General features: G+C 36.4%; 2 protein-coding genes across 9 annotated transcripts in view; one reads left to right on the top strand and one right to left on the bottom strand.

The window, feature by feature from the left end:
- Positions 1 to 650: 650 nt before the first annotated feature.
- TRIM59 (tripartite motif containing 59) lies at positions 651 to 12,399 on the top strand. Of its 3 annotated transcripts, none has more exons than XM_045539570.1 (3): positions 651 to 756; positions 1,722 to 1,794; positions 9,353 to 12,399. In XM_045539570.1, exon 3 carries the CDS (start codon positions 9,356 to 9,358, stop codon positions 10,565 to 10,567), a length of 1,212 nt encoding a protein of 403 aa, XP_045395526.1. In that variant the 5' UTR covers positions 651 to 756; positions 1,722 to 1,794; positions 9,353 to 9,355; the 3' UTR covers positions 10,568 to 12,399. The 3 variants fall into 3 exon arrangements, with proteins under 3 accessions (XP_045395526.1, XP_045395525.1, XP_045395527.1); XM_045539569.1 differs by having other exon boundaries at positions 672 to 756; positions 1,722 to 1,798; XM_045539571.1 differs by lacking the exon at positions 1,722 to 1,794 and having other exon boundaries at positions 672 to 756.
- A 1,530-nt stretch (positions 12,400 to 13,929) lies between these two features.
- The window catches only part of SMC4 (structural maintenance of chromosomes 4), a 33,672-nt gene continuing 29,967 nt past the window's right edge, over positions 13,930 to 17,634 (bottom strand). For all 6 annotated transcript variants that reach the window (XM_045539563.1, XM_045539564.1, XM_045539565.1 and 3 more), the window contains 6 exons: positions 16,992 to 17,136; positions 16,175 to 16,348; positions 15,817 to 15,999; positions 15,431 to 15,663; positions 14,730 to 14,913; positions 13,930 to 14,267 (listed from right to left, as the gene is read on the bottom strand). In XM_045539563.1, the coding sequence (XP_045395519.1) occupies positions 14,115 to 14,267; positions 14,730 to 14,913; positions 15,431 to 15,663; positions 15,817 to 15,999; positions 16,175 to 16,348; positions 16,992 to 17,136 (1,072 nt within the window). In that variant the 3' untranslated portion in view covers positions 13,930 to 14,114. The remainder of the gene's footprint in view (positions 14,268 to 14,729; positions 14,914 to 15,430; positions 15,664 to 15,816; positions 16,000 to 16,174; positions 16,349 to 16,991; positions 17,137 to 17,634) is intronic.

Here is a 17,634-nt window from a genome sequence, read left to right as displayed (position 1 = left end):
TCCCAGGGTTCCCACGAGCTCTCAGAGCTATTAACGCCGCCCCAGTTCTCCGAGGACGAGGGAGCGCTAATGCCCTTCCTCCCGTGCTCTGGTGAGTCCAGGTCTCCAGACGGTAAATAAAAGGACACTCAGCTCAAGGGAGGGTGGAGCTTGCCCACAACCGTGTGGGGTCCCCAGAGCGGGTGGCGACTCCTCGGAGCAGGGCATCTGTGAGGTGAGACATCGCGCTTTAACGCCCAGCATCAGGCTCCGACGGCCTGGCCCACTGAAACCATCGGCCGCCGGCGCCTCAGCCTGGCCCCAGTCAGGCCCCGCCCGTCTCCGGGTCATTGGCGCCATCCCGCTTCTCCAGGCAGGACCCCAGCCCACGAGGTAGCGCCAGCCGACGCGCCCACAGCTAGCAGAGCCGCTCGTGCTAGGCAGCTCCGCAAGCTTCCGAGAGGCGGTCGGCGCCCAGCGCGCAGGCGCAGAGATCGGGTGCCCGCCTCGAACCGAACCCCGCCCCCACCCGCCGCCCGCCGTTTACTTTCGAACAGCGGCCCCGCGTTCTTTCCCATTGGCTGACGCTGCGCAGTTGAATGTTGCCTGGAGACTGCGCCTGCGCCGCGAGGTTCCGCGAGGCCCCGCCCCGTCTGGGCACCTGAAGTCCTCCGAGGCGGAGGAGGGCGGGACCGCTGAGCCCTCTCAGCATCCGCCTGGTGACTGCGGAGCTCTGTTTTGGCGCTGTGGAGTCGCGTGGTCTCTCTCCTCCCCTCGGTGAGTCTGAGGACTTTCTTTTCGGATCTGACAAGGCGGCTCCGGGTCCCTTTTCTTTCCCGTGTAGCACAGGCTTCTATACTGAGTGTGTTTGGCGGGGAGTCGTGGGGGGCTGATGACAGGGTGGGTGGCTTTGGGTCCTGCGTTCATCCCCTGTTGTCCCGGATGGAGACTTTGGGGACCCCCCCCCACCCCCCCGGTAGGGGACTGCACGTTCTCGGAGGGAGAAGGCCCGTCGTGATGGCGAGGATGAGCTGAGCGGGACTCCACAGAGCCAGCCGGCCCCGTGGGTGGTGGGAGGAGGTTGGGGCAGGAGGGCGCCGAGGCGGTGGCGGTGGAGCCGTATTAGGAGCGAGGCCTGGCAGGGTGGCTATAAACCTCCGAGAAAGGGAGGGGAAGAGTACTGCCATTTTGAGCCCCTTCTTTGTGCGAGGTTCTCACAGGCCTTTACCGGGGTAGGTGTAATTATGCCCATTTTACAGATGTGAAGCCTCGGTTTTGAGATGTATTAGGTAAAACTGACCTAGGGTCGCACAACATTTAAATGGCAGAACGGAGATGAACAAACGTGTTTATGGGAATAACTTAACAATAGTTATAGTTTTGAGCTGGCAAAGTCTTTTACTCCCATAGATGTTTCTTGTTCAGTTAACTTTAAGCAATCCAAAGTGACCATGAACGTTTGTTCCGTCATCACGATTGTTGGTGAGTATTTTCGAGAGCTCATGAGATACTTGACTCTGTAAAAAGAGGTCCTTTGTGACAGTCTGTTTGGTCACAGGGCGGTTGGGATTTTCAAGCTACAGGTGATACATACTGCAACACCAACTGTTGGTATTTGTCATTACTTTTCTAAAAACACAATGAGGCATAAGGAAGGTAAACGTCAAAGACCGTGAACAATCATTTATATGACATGAGAAATTAAATCTGAAATATTTAAGATAAAATTATTGTAATTTTAGAGTAAGAATAAAAGAATCTGGAAAAGTTGGAGAAGATAAAGTACATTCAGTACCCAAACAGGAGATCGACAAAGTAGGTAAGCCTTGGAAGATTAAGTAAATATGAAAACATATTTGGTAAATTTTTAGAGTGTATGATGTAAATATAAGGTGAAATTTAAAAGTCTCTGGAAGAAAGATATATGTTGGTTGTGTATAAAATTCTAGCCATCTTATCAAAATAGCATGAAGTGAAATGTAAACAGCTCCCTCATCTGACCTATATCTTAAAGGTAGTCACTGTTAACTCTTTTGTATACTCTTTCAGAAATTTTACAAGTATGTGTACATCTCAACACACACAAAGATGGTATTTTATACATACAGATCGGCAAATTGCATTTATTAAGTTTCCTGGATACTTTTACTTTATGCATTTACATATTGATCTTTTTTAATAAGCTAGTAGCCATTCATTGAAGGAAAGGTGAGATTTTGATTTTACATAATGTTGGTTTTGACATTGCCTTTCACCAAATATGCTGCTGAATGTTTTCCACTAAATGTATTTTTATTTTGGGAAGTATAACGAGCAATTACATCCTTAACTTCTGAAATCAGTTCTTGGTTAAATTGCATCAATAGTTTCTTTTATATTTTGGGGAAACAAGTTGGTACCAAAATGAAAGAAACAGAACAGTTGGACAAAGAGTAAAAATCAGATCTGACAGTAGGATGTTTTTTTTTTAATTTTAAAAAGTTATGAAGATCTCTCATTATTTTTGTATATTTGTATGTGATAAAGGTATTTTAAAAAATCTTGTCTTATGTATGTTTATATATGGTGCAGTTGTAGTATTTCTTAAGTAAGTCTTGAATTGCATGAAATGTACTTATCAGGTAGGGCCACAAAGATGTGAGCCCTAATCTGGGTAGTGACACCACTTGAATTTTCCCAGACTTACAGCTGACTCACTAGAAATCCTGGGGCAAGTCATCTAACTCTGTAATGTGGTAAATATAATTTCTTTTCAGAGGCTGTAAAATGTAATGAATGTTTTTATAACCATTTATGTTTAGAGATGAAAGGCAGTAAAGCATATGTGAATTAAAGCTTAAAAACTAGTTTACGGGGAGAATGAGCAATGGTATTTTTTATGCTACTTAATTCATCATTTATTATAATATCTATTATCTAATATGCTGGTTAGACATTGTGGAGGCTTCATAGGGAATCGGTCCTCTGGGGAAAGACTTCATAAAAAGTTTGGAAATTCAGAACTATGTTTTTGACCCTTAAACACAAGAAATTAGTGAATTTAAAAGTAGATGATAGCCTAAGGTTTCTTTCTGAGAAGACTTTTTGTTTTATATTCATATGTCTTGGTGACTTTCGAAAAGGAAGCAGGAAGTCTTGAACCAAGTACCAATTTTTACATGGGCTTTACTCACTGGAAGAAAATACATTTTACATGGGTTACTTTTATTTTACTTTTTAAAAGCATAGATAGTGCAAGTTGATTCTAAAATTCATTTGGCAGAGGAAAAGCCGGATAATAGGCAAGACACAATTTTTTTTAAGTTTTTCTATTGTGTTAAAATATATGGACCGGGCGCGGTGGCTCACGCCTGTAATCCTAGCACTCTGGGAGGCCGAGGCGGGTGGATTGCTCGAGGTCAGGAGTTCGAGACCAGCCTCAGCAAGAGCGAGACCCCTGTCTCTACTAAAAATAGAAAGAAATTATCTGGCTAACTAAAACATATATAGAAAAAATTAGCTGGGCATGGTGGCACATGCCTGTAGTCCCAGCTACTGGGGAGGCTGAGGCAGTAGGATTGCTTAAGCCCAGGAGTTTGAGGTTGCTGTGAGCTGGGCTGACGCCACGGCACTCACTCTAGCCCAGGCAACACAGCGAGACTCTGTCTCAAAAAAAAAAAAAAAAATATATATATATATGTAACATAAAATTTATCATTTTAATTATTGTTAAGTGTACAGTTCAATAGCATCAAATACATTCAGATTTTGTGACCATTACCACCATCTATCTCCAGAACTTTTTCATCTCCCTAAATAGTACCCATTAAATAATAACTCCTCATCCTCTCCTCCCTCCAGCCCCTGGGAGCCACCGTTCTGCTTTCTGTCTCTGTGAATTACTTATTGGTTTCAATATTATGTGTATTTTTCACATCTAGTGTGATTAGACATTTTTTGTCTCCATTGACTTAAATGAGTTAATTATATTAATAGATTTTTTGTTATTGAATTATAATAACTTTGTATTTCTGGGAAGAAACCGCCTCCCTTTTTTTTTTTTCAGAGTGACACTGTTCTGACCTGTAAATTTCTCCTATAGTTTGCTTTATCTTCTTGGGTCAGTTTTAGTAATTTGAACTGACTTAGAGAATAATTTATTTCTTATAGATTTTCAAATATGTTAGCATAGAGTTATGCAAGATGTTATCTGTATTTTGTCTTTTTCTGTATTTGGTTTATTTCCTTTTCTCAATGCTAACTTTGTACATTTGTTATTCTTTTCCCCTCTTAATTGGATAGTATACTTGGATAGTGTATTAATCTATTGCTGTATAATAAGTTGTCACCAAATTTAGCAGCTTAGAACAACAAATATTAAAACACAAATTCTGTGGGTAAGGAATCTCCTTCCTGGGTGCCTTAGGCCCAAGGTCTGTGAGTTTGCACTGAAGCTGTTGGCTGAGACTATAGTCATTGCAGGATTTCACTGGGCCTAAAGTATCTGCTTCCAGGCTCACCTGTGTAGATGTTTGCAGGCTTACCTTCCTTGTGGAATGTTAAGACTTAGGAGCCTTAGTTCTTCACCATACCAAGTGGACCTTGGACTGCCCACAGCATGGTAGCTTGCTTCCGTTGGTGAGAGTGCTCCAGGAGAAAGGGAGAGAAAGCCAGAAAACCCTAGACAGAAGCCGCGGTCTTTTACTACAAAATCTTAGAAGAGATATCCTGTCACTTCTGCTGTGTTCTGTGTGTTAGAAGGGAGTCACTGGGTCTATGCCACACTCGAGGGGATGACAAAAGTACACAGAAGATAGAGGACATCGGGGGCCATTTTAGAGGCTATCACAGATAGCTAATTTATTTATTTAAAGAGCCAACTCTTGGGTTTATCAATTCTAGCAATTTTAAGTTTTCTAATTCATTGTTATCTTCCATTTCTTATTAATTCTTTTCTTCTGCTTTTCCTAGGGTTTTTTTCCCTTAACTTTTCTCTTTAGTTGAATGTGCATTTTATATTCCTTTTTGTTTGGTAATGAAAATATTTGGTGTCAGCGCTGCCCTATAGAATTTTTTTTTAACTCTAGATTTTGCTAAGAATATTTTTACTGTTTCACATGAATAGATTATGTCTTGGCTTTGTACAGAATTATCAGGCCATATCCTTTTCCCTCCAGACCATGTGGACATTGCTACATTGTCTTTTAGCATTCCTTATTGCTGGAGATGTTCTGGTTACCTCCTGCTGGGTAACAAACAACTGAAAGCTTGGCTGGCCAGATGTGGCCTTTTCACTCACATGTCTGGCACCTCATTGCTTCTCTACTTGGCTTCTCTCTTCAGCAAAGTAGCTGAACTTCTTACATAGCAGTTTGTGGCTCCAAGAGGCAACAACCTGCCAGGCTAGTTAAAGGCTGTACCCAGAATTCACAGTGTCACTCTTGTACTGTATCCTATTCGTCTAAGTAGTCAAAGGGCCTGCACAAATTTTTCTGGGGAGACAATAGATTTCATCTCTTGATGTGGGGGTGGGGAGTAGCAGCAAAGTCACATTATAGGACAGCATATATGGGAGATAATTGTGGCCATTCTAGTTTTATTGGGAAATTACAGTGTCCTAGAGAATTCTGAGACCAATATGTTTTTGTTTTCCTTTTTTCATCTTGCTGTTCTGCCTGGATCCTTTATTTCTTTCTTTAAAATTTTATTATATTTTTAATTGCTTGTTAATGGTTAAAAGTAAAGCCACTATTTATCTTTGTAATGAAAAACAGATTTCTGCTGTCTAGAGGCAATTACTTTTATCTTTTAACTATTTCTTTTGGTATTTTCTTTTATATTTCTAAATAATATGCTTTTACTGTGGTTTCTTTATTTTTCATTTTAAAGTATGTATTGACTGTCTTAGAAGGATGTCACTTTTTGGTAAAATAAATATTAATGTTTGATATTTATACTATTATGACTATGTTAATATGACAACTGAGTCATATAATATAGTATTTCTACTCTTTTCATTATCAATTTTTCCTAAATTGAGTTTTCTCATTACTTCTCAGTATGTTCAGATACATCAAGTATTCTGTTAGTTCCATTTGTTTACTTAAAGACATCCCTTCTGGATCTGTCTTCCTCTTCTAGACCGCTTGTTCTCTAGGCCTACACAGTTGTCCTGCGCTTTTATTCACCATTATCCTGTTGAGAATTTTTGATTTCTTTTCTCCTTGCAGTAGCGTCTTTAGAAGGAGTTGGCAGGGGATTGTTTATTTTTGAGACCCTTCACATCAAACTGTCTTTATATCAAAATGGATTTTTTTTTTTCTGGGTATAGGAATTTTAGGTTCCATTTAGGAAGTACATTTTTCCTGAGAATATCAAAGACGTTGCTTCATTGTCTTCTGGTTTCCAGCATTGTTACTGATGTTTTCACTGTTTGGAAACTTTACAGCATAGCTAAGTCCAAGATGTTCACCCTAGAAAATATACATAGGTAAAGAAAGTTCTTTGCTCCTTTTCTTCCTCTCAGGAGCCTAGGATGTTTATGGAAAATTTCTGGTGCGTAGAATTTCACACTGGTTTCTGAAAGAACTGGCTGATAAGCACGATAGCCACCTATATCTTATACTTCAGGTAGCAAACAGCCAGAAAGTTCCTGGCCTTTGAAAGTTATTTTTCAACTAAGCTTGCTTCTTGTAACCAGTTCTGATTTCTCTTGGATTTGTTACCTAAAATCAGTTTTTATATTAAATCAGCAAGAAGGTAGTCTGAGAATAGAATTTGATTTCTGTGATGTTCAAGTTACCCACAAATTTCTGGTAAAAAATTAATTAAAAATTTTACATATGATAGTTTGATACTGTGATTTTCACTTTCAGGAGATGACATTTCCTTTATGATATTATGGTGAATAGTCTCATTCTAAAGAAAGTTGAGTTTTTAGGCCCTTAAATGGATTCATAGAAAAGTCGTTCCCTGGCTTTTTACAAGTATAGAACAGGGCTTTGGGCTGGCTGTAGTGGCTCACACCTGTAATCCCAGCATTTTGGAAGGCCAAGGCAGCAGGATTTCTTGCTGGCCAGAAGTTCATGACCAGCCTGGGTAACAAAGCAAGACCCCCATCTCTACTGAAAAAAGAAAGAAAAAAGAAAGAAAGAGAGAAAGAAGGAAAGAAAGGAAGGAAGGAAGAAGAAAAGAAAAGAAAGAAGAAAGAAAGAATGAATAGGGCTCTGGAGAGAAAAGTTAGATTCTGTTTTAGGGCTAGTTTTGCTACTTAAACATTAAATAGATCTAATTATAGCATTAAATCTAGATTGAATGCTATATTTCAATTTCCACTGTTCAAACTTCATTCCTTGCTAAGTGCTATTTTGTTTATTCCTTCATTGTCAATTCTGACACCACTGAAATACTCTTGAGAATCGCATTTGTTTTTCTTGGCTGGTTTTTGTAATGGCTTCAGAGCTCTCTGTAGGTGTAGGGCAAAGTTGTAAAGTCTTCCCAGTGTGCAGTCACTTGAATTTATCTGCAGTGAATGTCATCTTTAACTTAAGTTAAATGGCTACTTAAGTTCTGTGTTTAGGCTATGGGAATATGACCACAGTTCAGACACAATTCCTGCCCTTATAGAAGGCTTACATTGTAATGTATACAAAAATGTTACAAAATTCTTTTAAATAAAATCCCTTTATAGTGGTATGAAGTAAAAGTGCAGTGTTAAATGAGACTAATAGTGGAATCTGGGGAAGAGGCAGGCTCAAATTGAGACTTGAAGGGTAAGAGTTTAGCAGATGGTTAAAATGAGGAGCCAAGAGCTAAAAAGTCTACAGGGGTTTTATGTTTATTAAAAGTGCAATTAGTTTTTTTTAGATGCTGTTTTCACAAACTTTTAATTTTATAAGTTAGTTTTTTTTTTTTTTTTTTTTTTTGAGACAGAGTCTCACTTTGTTGCCCAGGCTAGAATGAGTGCCGTGGCATCAGCCTAGCTCACAGCAACCTCAGACTCCTTGGCTTAAGCAATCGTACTGCCTCAGCCTCCCGAGTAGCTGGGACTAGTAGGCATGCACCACTATGCCCGGCTAATTTTTTCTATATATATTTTTAGTTGGCCATATAATTTCTTTCTATTTTTAGTAGAGACGGGGGTCTCGCTCTTGCTCAGGCTGGTCTCGAACTCCTGACCTCGAGCAATCCACCTGCCTCGGCCTCCCAGAGTGCTAGGATTACAGGTGTGAGCCACCGCGCCTGGCCTATACGTTAGTTTTATCGAGGGTGACTTGGTAACTTTTATATTTTACTTGAATGGCACTTGGGTGTTTTTTGTTTTGTTTTAGGTTCTTTAAACAGTGGTGTAACTTGATTTTTCATCAAGGGGTAAGTCAGTCCTTAGGATTGTGGCATGCGTTGAGGATAGGTATGAAGGGAAACTGTAAGAGGTGGTAGGGTGAAAAAAACTATCAGCCTTCTGTTGGAAATACAATAATAGCTTGCCAACAGGTCCAGTTACTTGTGTCTGAGTGGTATGGGAACTGTTGCTGGGTTTCTTTTTCTGTCTCAGGGAAATAACTCGAGACTTTTTCATGAAGGAAAGAAGACTAATGGTGACTTTGATTTTCTTTACATTAGTGCTCAAGTTTTTCACTTAAAAATTAAGTCACTGTTCAGAGTTACCACAGTCAAACTCTTCATCTTTCATTTGATTTTTGTTGTAAGGACTAATCTACATTTTTTCCCCTTCTAAATCTTCAAGTTAAAATTGCTTTGGAAAACTATGTTATGCTGATCCTGGGCTTTAAGCATACTTGTATTCTAATTCAAGAAGCTAAGAAATTTACAGTAACTTGCTTTAGAAACTATGATTGAGCTAACTGGGAGCATGTTTCCTTCTTTTGAGTTAAAGAATATAATTTTGTTAAGCCTAAATTGTGATATTATATATTGGAAATATTTAATTTTGCGTTTCCATTGTATGTGCAGTTTTGATTTAGCACCTTAGAATGTTAAAAAGTCGCACAGAATAGTTGTAATCATTAAGAAAATTTTAACAACAGACCACTTTGAATTTTACCTAGTCTTCATTATATGGAAATAAATTTAAATAACTTAAATTTGAAGCATTTCATTAGAAATTAATTGAAATTGTTGTTTGGGATGACTTTTGTCCTAAAGGAATAAGCTCTTAAAGATTATCAATTATTCAATATTATATATATTAGGAATTGAATGACTAAGAAAGCTTCATTTTAAAAATCTTAGTAAATAACCTTTAGTTGTCCTCTTTTAAATGACAATCATGGTATATTAACAATTTGGAGGTTAACACCTAAAACTTTACAAAATATGTACAGATGTCTTTATTATATATATGTAGACTTAAAATACTTTTTTCTCTTGACAGGAAATGCACAATTTTGAGGATGAGTTAACGTGTCCCATTTGTTACAGTATTTTTGAAGATCCTCGTGTACTACCATGCTCTCATACATTTTGCAGAAATTGTTTGGAAAACGTTCTTCAGGCATCTGGTAACTTTTATATATGGAGACCTTTACGAATTCCACTCAAGTGCCCTAACTGCAGAAGTATTATTGAAATTGCTCCAACTGGTATTGAATCTTTACCTGTTAATTTTGCATTAAGGGCTATTATTGAAAAGTACCAGCAAGAAGACCATCCAGATATTGTCACCTGCCCTGAACATTACAGGCAACCATTAAATGTTTATTGCCTACTAGATAAAAAATTAGTTTGTGGTCATTGCCTTACCATCGGTCAACACCATGGTCATCCTATAGATGACCTTCAAAGTGCCTATCTGAAAGAAAAGGACACTCCACAAAAACTGCTTGAACAGTTAACTGACACACATTGGACAGATCTTACTCGTCTTATTGAAAAGCTGGAAGAACAAAAATCTCATTCTGAGAAAATGGTCCAAGGTGATCAAGAAGTTGTTCTCCAGTATTTTAAGGAACTTAGTGATACATTAGAACAGAAAAAAAAAATTTTCCTAACGGCTCTCTGTGATGTTGGCAATCTGATTAATCAAGAATATACTCCACAAATTGAAAGAATGAAAGAAATGAGAGAGCAGCAGCTTGAACTAATGACACTGACAACATCTTTACAAGAAGAATCTCCACTTAAATTTCTTGAAAAAGTCGATGATGTCCGCCAGCGTGTGCAGATCTTGAAACAAAGACCACTTCCTGAGGTCCAACCTGTTGAAATTTATCCTCGAGTAAGCAAAGTATTAAAAGAAGAGTGGAACAGAACAGAAATTGGACAAATTAAGAAAGTGCTCATTCCTGAAATGAAAATTTCTTCAAAAAGTATGCCATGTTCCTGGCCTGATAAGGATGAAAAAGAAGTTGAATTTTTTAAAATTTTAAACATTTTTATAGTTACACTGATTTCAGTGATACTGATGTTAATACTCTTTTTCAACCAACACATAATAACCTTTTTAAATGAAATCACCTCAATATGTTTTTCTGAAGTCTCTCTATCTGTTTACCAAAGTTTATCTAACAATGTGCATGATCTAAAAAATATACTATGTCACACTTTATATTTGTTGAAAGAATTTATGTGGAAAATAGTTTCTCATTGAGAACTTCTATCTGAATTATTTAAATGGACTTATTCTGTATAGCAGAGACTAACCATCGCTAAATGGACAAATGGGGTAGTAAGGTTTATTAGAGCTGCAACAAATATATAGAAATGTTATACCTTTTATGCTTCTGTAGGTTAGAAATGATGTCAAAATTAGAAATGAGGCAGCATCTGAAATATTCAAATCATTATTAGAAAACAAAATCTGCTAATTACTTGATTTGAGTATTAATATATTATCCCATTTTTATTGGCTTCATGGAGGTTGACTTAATGTTGCTGTGACATTTAAACATTCTTGTACCAATATTTTACCATTATTACACACTGCAGTAAGTTGGCTCTGTAGTTCTTTATGTAGCTTTTAGGTTAAAAGATGGCAAAATGCTGAAAGTGCAGATGCCTTTATTTTGATGTTGCTTGAAGCTTTTGAATGGGTGAAAAAGGATGGTAAGAGAGGTTTTAAAATCAAGCAGCAGAGCCTAAACGTGATAAGGCATTATTTATTTAAAGATCTTTTGATCAAATATACCTGGGCCATATAGCTAATGTGTTTTAGATAGATTTAAGAGCTCTAAAATATTTATCATCAACATTCATTCCAAGTAAAGTGATTGCTTTTGGATAACATAAGTTAGGGAACAGTGGCATTTTCTAATACGTGTCATATTCTATGATTTATGTAAATTAATTTTTAAGATTGTGTTTGACTTTTGTAGTATTGTCACATCAGTTTTTGGAAAAAAAACCCAAACATATTAGAACAGTCCTATGTGACATATTCCACTCTCAACAGGTTTTGATGGCATTATGTGAACTTTATAGTCATCTTAGATACTGTTTTAAATTATCTGCCAAATTCCCTTTTTATGCTAATGTGGAAGTACCAGCAATTTAGTCTTACATTTCTTGAATTTAAGAACTTAAGTCAAAACTCTTTAGTTACCTTCTTAACAGGGATTGGAGTTCTGATAGGGCTTTTGGCCCATTGTCCATGCAACCTCGAGTATAAGTTGATTTGCTTTCCAGATAGCTCAAATGGGCTGCTCTTGGATCACCATCTCTAGGAGCCTTACCTAGTTCAAAAAGACTTTCCAGGTCATATTAAGGGAATGCTCCTGGGCCTACAGATTACATTTAAGTAAACTATCATGAATAAACATAGTTATATTTAGGGAACTAGTTCTAAAACTATCCTACATTCTTATCTGCTGAGAGTTAAGTGTTAATTGTCAATTTATCATTAGACTGGAGACTACCTAGCACAATTAACTATTGTATGGGCCAAGAACAATAGAAGGGTGTACTGGAGGTAAAGAGAGATATATTCAGCTATTAAAATAGAAATAGAATTAACTTTTAACTTAAGTTGGTGATTCAATTTGCTTAAAATATTAGTCACACCAGGCAAGTGCCGTGTACTTTTGAATAAATGTAAATATTAGTAAGCACTGAAATAAATGTGTGTTAGCCATTATGTGTCAAGCACTTAATCTCACATATCTGTTGTATTTTTAACCCCCACTTTCTGTAGATGAGGAAACAAACAAAACAGTAATTTGCCCAAGGGTATACACTAGTATGTGGGAGAGCCCATGTTTTCTTTTCAGAGTTCATGCTGTCACACTGCCTTTAAAGGATCTAAGTAGGCCAAGATTAATGTTAATAAATTAAGGTTTATAATCTGTGTTAAGAACCAAGCATATCCTATTAACACCATTTTAGGCTTGACATTAATATTTTGTAACTTGCCAGTTTTTAGTAAACAAAACTTATTTTTTGATGAATTTTATGAAGTATGCATTAATAAAGTATACAAGTAACTGATTCTTATACATGCTGTTCTTCTGTATTTTTGCCAGACGATGAGATTGTAGTTTAAAGTACATAATCTTGAAATATTTCCAAGTTTTATGTGTAACAAAAGTATGTATTTTAATAAAATCATTTTGATATTTTATTTACACTTAGTAGCTTAAGACACTCAAACTCAGGACTGGTACCTTCGGATTTTTCATATGGGTTCTGGGTATTTTCTGTTTTAACTCTTTAAAACAGTAATGAACTCTATTGTATTTCTTATTAATAAAAGTATTAAAAATTCCTTTCATTTCTCTCACCAATGAAAACAATAAGTGCAAAGTAAAAAATGCTATATTCTTGATTTAAAACAAATGACCATGCTTGAATTTCAGATCTTGCTTTATTTAAGTCCATGCTACTAATATATTTACATTTTTATGGCTGTATTATGATACAAACTGTGGTAGAATTATTTTTTTTGGGGAAACAGGGTGTCACTCTTGTTGCCCAGGCTGGAGTGCAGTGACATGATCATAGATAGTTCACTGTTACCTTGAACTCCTGGGCTCAAGCAATCCTCCCACCTCGGCCTTCAGAGCTGGGACAACAGGCAGCTAATTTTCTTTTATGTGTGGAGATGGGGTTCAACATGTTGGCCAGGCTGGTTTCTAACTCCGGGTCTCAAGCGATCCTCCTGTCTTGGCCTCTCAGAATGCTGGGACTACAGGCATGAGCCACTGTGCCCACTCCTGATGGATTTTTAATACTTAAACAATGGTCCACTAAATAATGAAGTAATTAGCTCTTTAACTCCTTAGGGTTAAGTATCTAGAAATGGACAAAGAATTTTGATTCAATTACCAAAATTGCTATGGAAACCAAGTGGTGCCAACTTATTTCCACCAGTAGCATTACAACATTTTTGAGCCAATACACTGTAAAAAATCCTAACAATTCAATAGGCAAACACTCAAGACACCTTACTTTCCTAAGGAAGTTAACCTCCATATACATATGCTTGATTTACAATGGGGCAACATCCAGAAAAATGTTAAGAATGTCTACTTCATTCTTAAAAAGCAGCTATAGTGGGGTATTTTTCAAATTATGATACAGGCTAGTTATATGTTCAGACATTGCTTTAGTTTACTGGCTCTATTGCAAGTAAGTTTCAAATGGTCAAAGACAACAAGTTTTAGAAAAGCATACGATATTTAAATTCACATTCATATAACTCAGAATGACTGGTTTACCAAAAAAGTTCCCATTATTTGGGTAATAAATATAGTGATTGTCTAAATTAGCAAATAAAGCAGAAGGCCTTAAGAATTTATCCAACATTAGTTGGCAGGCTTTTCTAGTATAGTTGAAAGGTCCACGAAGGCATGCTGAACCTTGATAACAAAATCTAGTTTAGAAATTTGCCTCAACAAACATACTTTTAACTTTGTTGGCAGCAAGTGAGAATCAAAGTTACCTGACCGTCCAGGTATCTTATTTTTCTCATAGTCTACCACTTACAAAATTATCAGATTCTTACAAATCTCCTAGAAGTATAGAGAATATTTTATTAGACTTTATAAAATGACTCTTAATAGCATAAAATAGAATCATTTTGTGATCCAGTTTAGGAATATGTATTTAATACAAGTCATAATCCTTTACAAATAGAAAACTCAGTAATACAATACACTGAATCTATGCCAATTCAATTTGAAGAGTCTTCAGTACAAACAAGCTCAACAAAGTCCTTTAGATGCAATTTCTTTTGGGTTTACTGCAACACTTTTTGTTATATTGTACGTCTTGTAAATTCCAATAAGTCTATCTGAAATCTCAAACATATTATTTCGAAGAGAAATTATTATGAACTGGGCATTTTTTGTTTGTTCCTAAAACAAAAAACAAAAAACAAAAAAAAAAAACTAGTAAGTTAAAAACATTAATAATGGGAAAAATCACATAATAAACATGTAACCACAAATATTTCTTGGACAATAAATTTAACATTACATGGATAATAACATATAGGAATTATGGCATGGATAGTTCATAAAACAGTATTTGAGTTTGAGAGGAATTTGGTCATTTTTGGAAGTATGACTGCCTAGAAGTCTTCTAGTGGAAAAGATTAGTGGAAAAGATCTAGGAAGGAGACCTGAGGTCCCTACCTGTGATTCTGCTACGACTTTCAATTTATATTTTACTTCTCCATAGTGGAAATATTTAGTTCAAATAAAGGAGGATTTGGTCTCCATTGATACTAGAAGACATACAGTTAAGAGAGTAGAGAAAATGCTCAATAGAAACAAGTCAAAGAATTACAGGATAAAAACTCCTAAATGATCACTTACGTATATATAAAATGCAACAATGGACACATTTTTAAAATCAAGGGCAGCATCAATCTCATCCATGAAGTAAAGAGGAGTAGGTTTGTAGTGGTGAAGAGCAAATACTAAAGCCAATGAACTAAGTGTTTTCTCTCCTCCTGAAAGGTTAAAGATCTTCTTCCAACTTTTCTTAGGTGGTCGAACACTGAAATAATTAAGAAAACTCTTAAGTCAAATTACTCGTAAAGCTAAAGCTCAGACTTCATGATTTGTTTTCCATAATTGACTTCTACCACCTTCCTCCTTGGGAATCTCTAATTTGCTTTTCACAAATTTGAACTATTTTTTCTGGTTATTTTATAAAAACATTGGAAGATGAGCATATTTTAATACCTACCAAAATTTTAAGATTTAAACAGCAAGGTAAGTATTTCTTGCTATTCCCCTTATCAAATGCAGTTTTCAATCCTGATATTAAACTTGACAGACATGGCTTGAAAATTAAAAAAAGATGAACTAGACGTATATTTTGTAAAGGTTATTTGCTGTTTGCCCCTGTAAACTGTCAGCATAAATAGCATGTAAACAAAATAGTATTTATTATTAAATAAAACAAGCCGTAGATATTGCCTTCACATCCCACCAGCCAAGAAATACTAAGAGTTTGGAGAATATATACAGATAGGTAAGAGGAGGATTAAAAACTCAGTATAATTACAAACCTGAACATGATTCCTTCAGAGAAAGGATCCAAGCTGTCTACAAGTTCCAGTTCAGCATCCCCTCCCAAGGTAAGCATTTGGTAATTTTCCTTTAATTTATTTGTTATTATGTAAAACCCTGCCATAAATTCATTAAGCCTTTGTTTCCGAAGATCTTCATACGCCTGTCTAAAATTATCTCTCTCAGAAGTAATTTTGTCCAATTCTGCTACTCGTTGCAAATACAATTCTTCCTGTGAAAAGAATATTATGTTAGGAAAAATCTACTTGGAATATAAATTTGACATGAAAATCAGCACTGCTAATTATGTAAAACGAAAGGTCAGAATTTAGGCTAAGGACTAGAAAGAATTTCTGACTAGTATACATAAACAGTTCATTCACACCTTCTTTTTATACTCTGCAATGGCACCAAGGTTTGGTTTCATTTCATGACACTGGGCTTCCAAAAGTGCAATTTGATTTGTTATAGAATCTGGATTCTTGATTGCTTCAAGATCCTCTGGGTTTAGAACTGAAACCTCTTCAACAGGATTATCTTCTATGGGATGCAATGATATTTTTGAAATCTAAAAGTTTGATTTAGGTGAGAGAGAAAGCACAATACTACAATTAATTGTTAAAAGAAACCCAATACAACAAATTACAGGTACAAAAACAAGTTGTGACTAATTTGTAACTATTTTTTAACCCCCACTTTCCATAAAGAATGTTAAAATCAAAGTTAAATGGTAACAATCTCACCTCTTTTTGCCAATATTTTATTTTTGAATTATGTTCAGCAATGTGACCGTCTATTTGTTCAAGTTTCAACTTAATACTAAGTGCATCTTTTTGAAGAGCATGCTCATTTTCTTGAATAACTTTTAGTTCTTGAAGTAGATTACGATGTTCTCTCTGGATCTCTGGTAAGGATTCCTAAAGATCAAGAACTTTTAAAAATATGATCTTCCCAAACAGAACACGTATTTTGACATTTCAAAGAAGGAATTAGCGGCCGGGCGCGGTGGCTCACGCCTGTAATCCTAGCTCTGGGAGGCCGAGGCGGGTGGATCGCTCGAGGTCAGGAGTTCGAGACCAGCCTGAGCAAGAGTGAGACCCCCGTCTCTACTAAAAATAGAAAGAAATTATCTGGCCAACTAAAAATATATATACAAAAAAACTAGCCGGGCATGGTGGCTCATGCCTGTAGTCCCAGCTACTCGGGAGGCTGAGGCAGTAGGATCGCTTAAGCCCAGGAGTCTGAGGTTGCTGTGAGCTAGGCTGACGCCACGGCACTCACTCTAGCCCGGGCAACAAAGTGACACTCTGTCTCAAAAAAAAAAAAAAAAAAGAAGGAATTAGCAATCTCTCCCAATGCTCCTTCCATCTTAAATTAATTAAAACATTTTAGTAGACAGAAAAGTTATAATATGGTACTCGTATCTTTATTGTACAAATAAAAGTTTATAGTTATAGTTAGAAGACTTTTAACCTATAGCCTTACTATATTCAAAGCACTGATGTCATATATCCAACTTATTAATTTCTTTAAATATCATCCCCTCAAAAGAAGTCTCACCTTTGCAGCATTTGTGTTCTGTACAACTTCTGTTGCTCTATCTTCAATACTTTTTAGTTCTGCTGTTATGTCATCTATTTCTTTCTTAGTATCTTTTATTTCTTTCTCTGTGCGAGAGACAGAGTCTTGTGCCTTTTTAAGGTTTCTAAAGAAACAAAATGACACATTAAAAATGTAATAATTCTGCTCGTGAAAACCTACAGAATTTTTCATGACATTTAATGCGACTTTTTTTCCCAACAGATTTCCAAATTCATGATTTACTAAACCATCCTTAAACAAGTTTTTATAGGTTTATATAAACACTTGTGGGATAAGTTATATATTAAACTCAATACAAATGAATGAGTTTTCCTATATAATACAAACTTCTAATATCATCGAACTCTGATGCAAAGTTGTCCAGTAGACTATTCTTAAATTTCTACACTCAAGAGAGTATACCTTCAAATAATTACCCCCAAGTTCAAGACAGGGCAACAAGTACTTCTCAAAAGGGTGGGCCTATTTTTCCCTTAATAAAGTTATTTCTACTTTTACAAATATGTTTAAGCATACTTCTGTTAAAAACCAATAAAAATGATTTATTAGTTCCTAATCGTTGAGCAAAAGGCACTGAATTAACCAAGATAATCAATTTGTT

Source organism: Lemur catta, chromosome 1 (assembly GCF_020740605.2).
Source record: "Lemur catta isolate mLemCat1 chromosome 1, mLemCat1.pri, whole genome shotgun sequence".
In the NCBI taxonomy this organism is placed as follows: domain Eukaryota; kingdom Metazoa; phylum Chordata; class Mammalia; order Primates; family Lemuridae; genus Lemur; species Lemur catta.
This window is presented reverse-complemented; position numbering and strand designations above follow the sequence as displayed.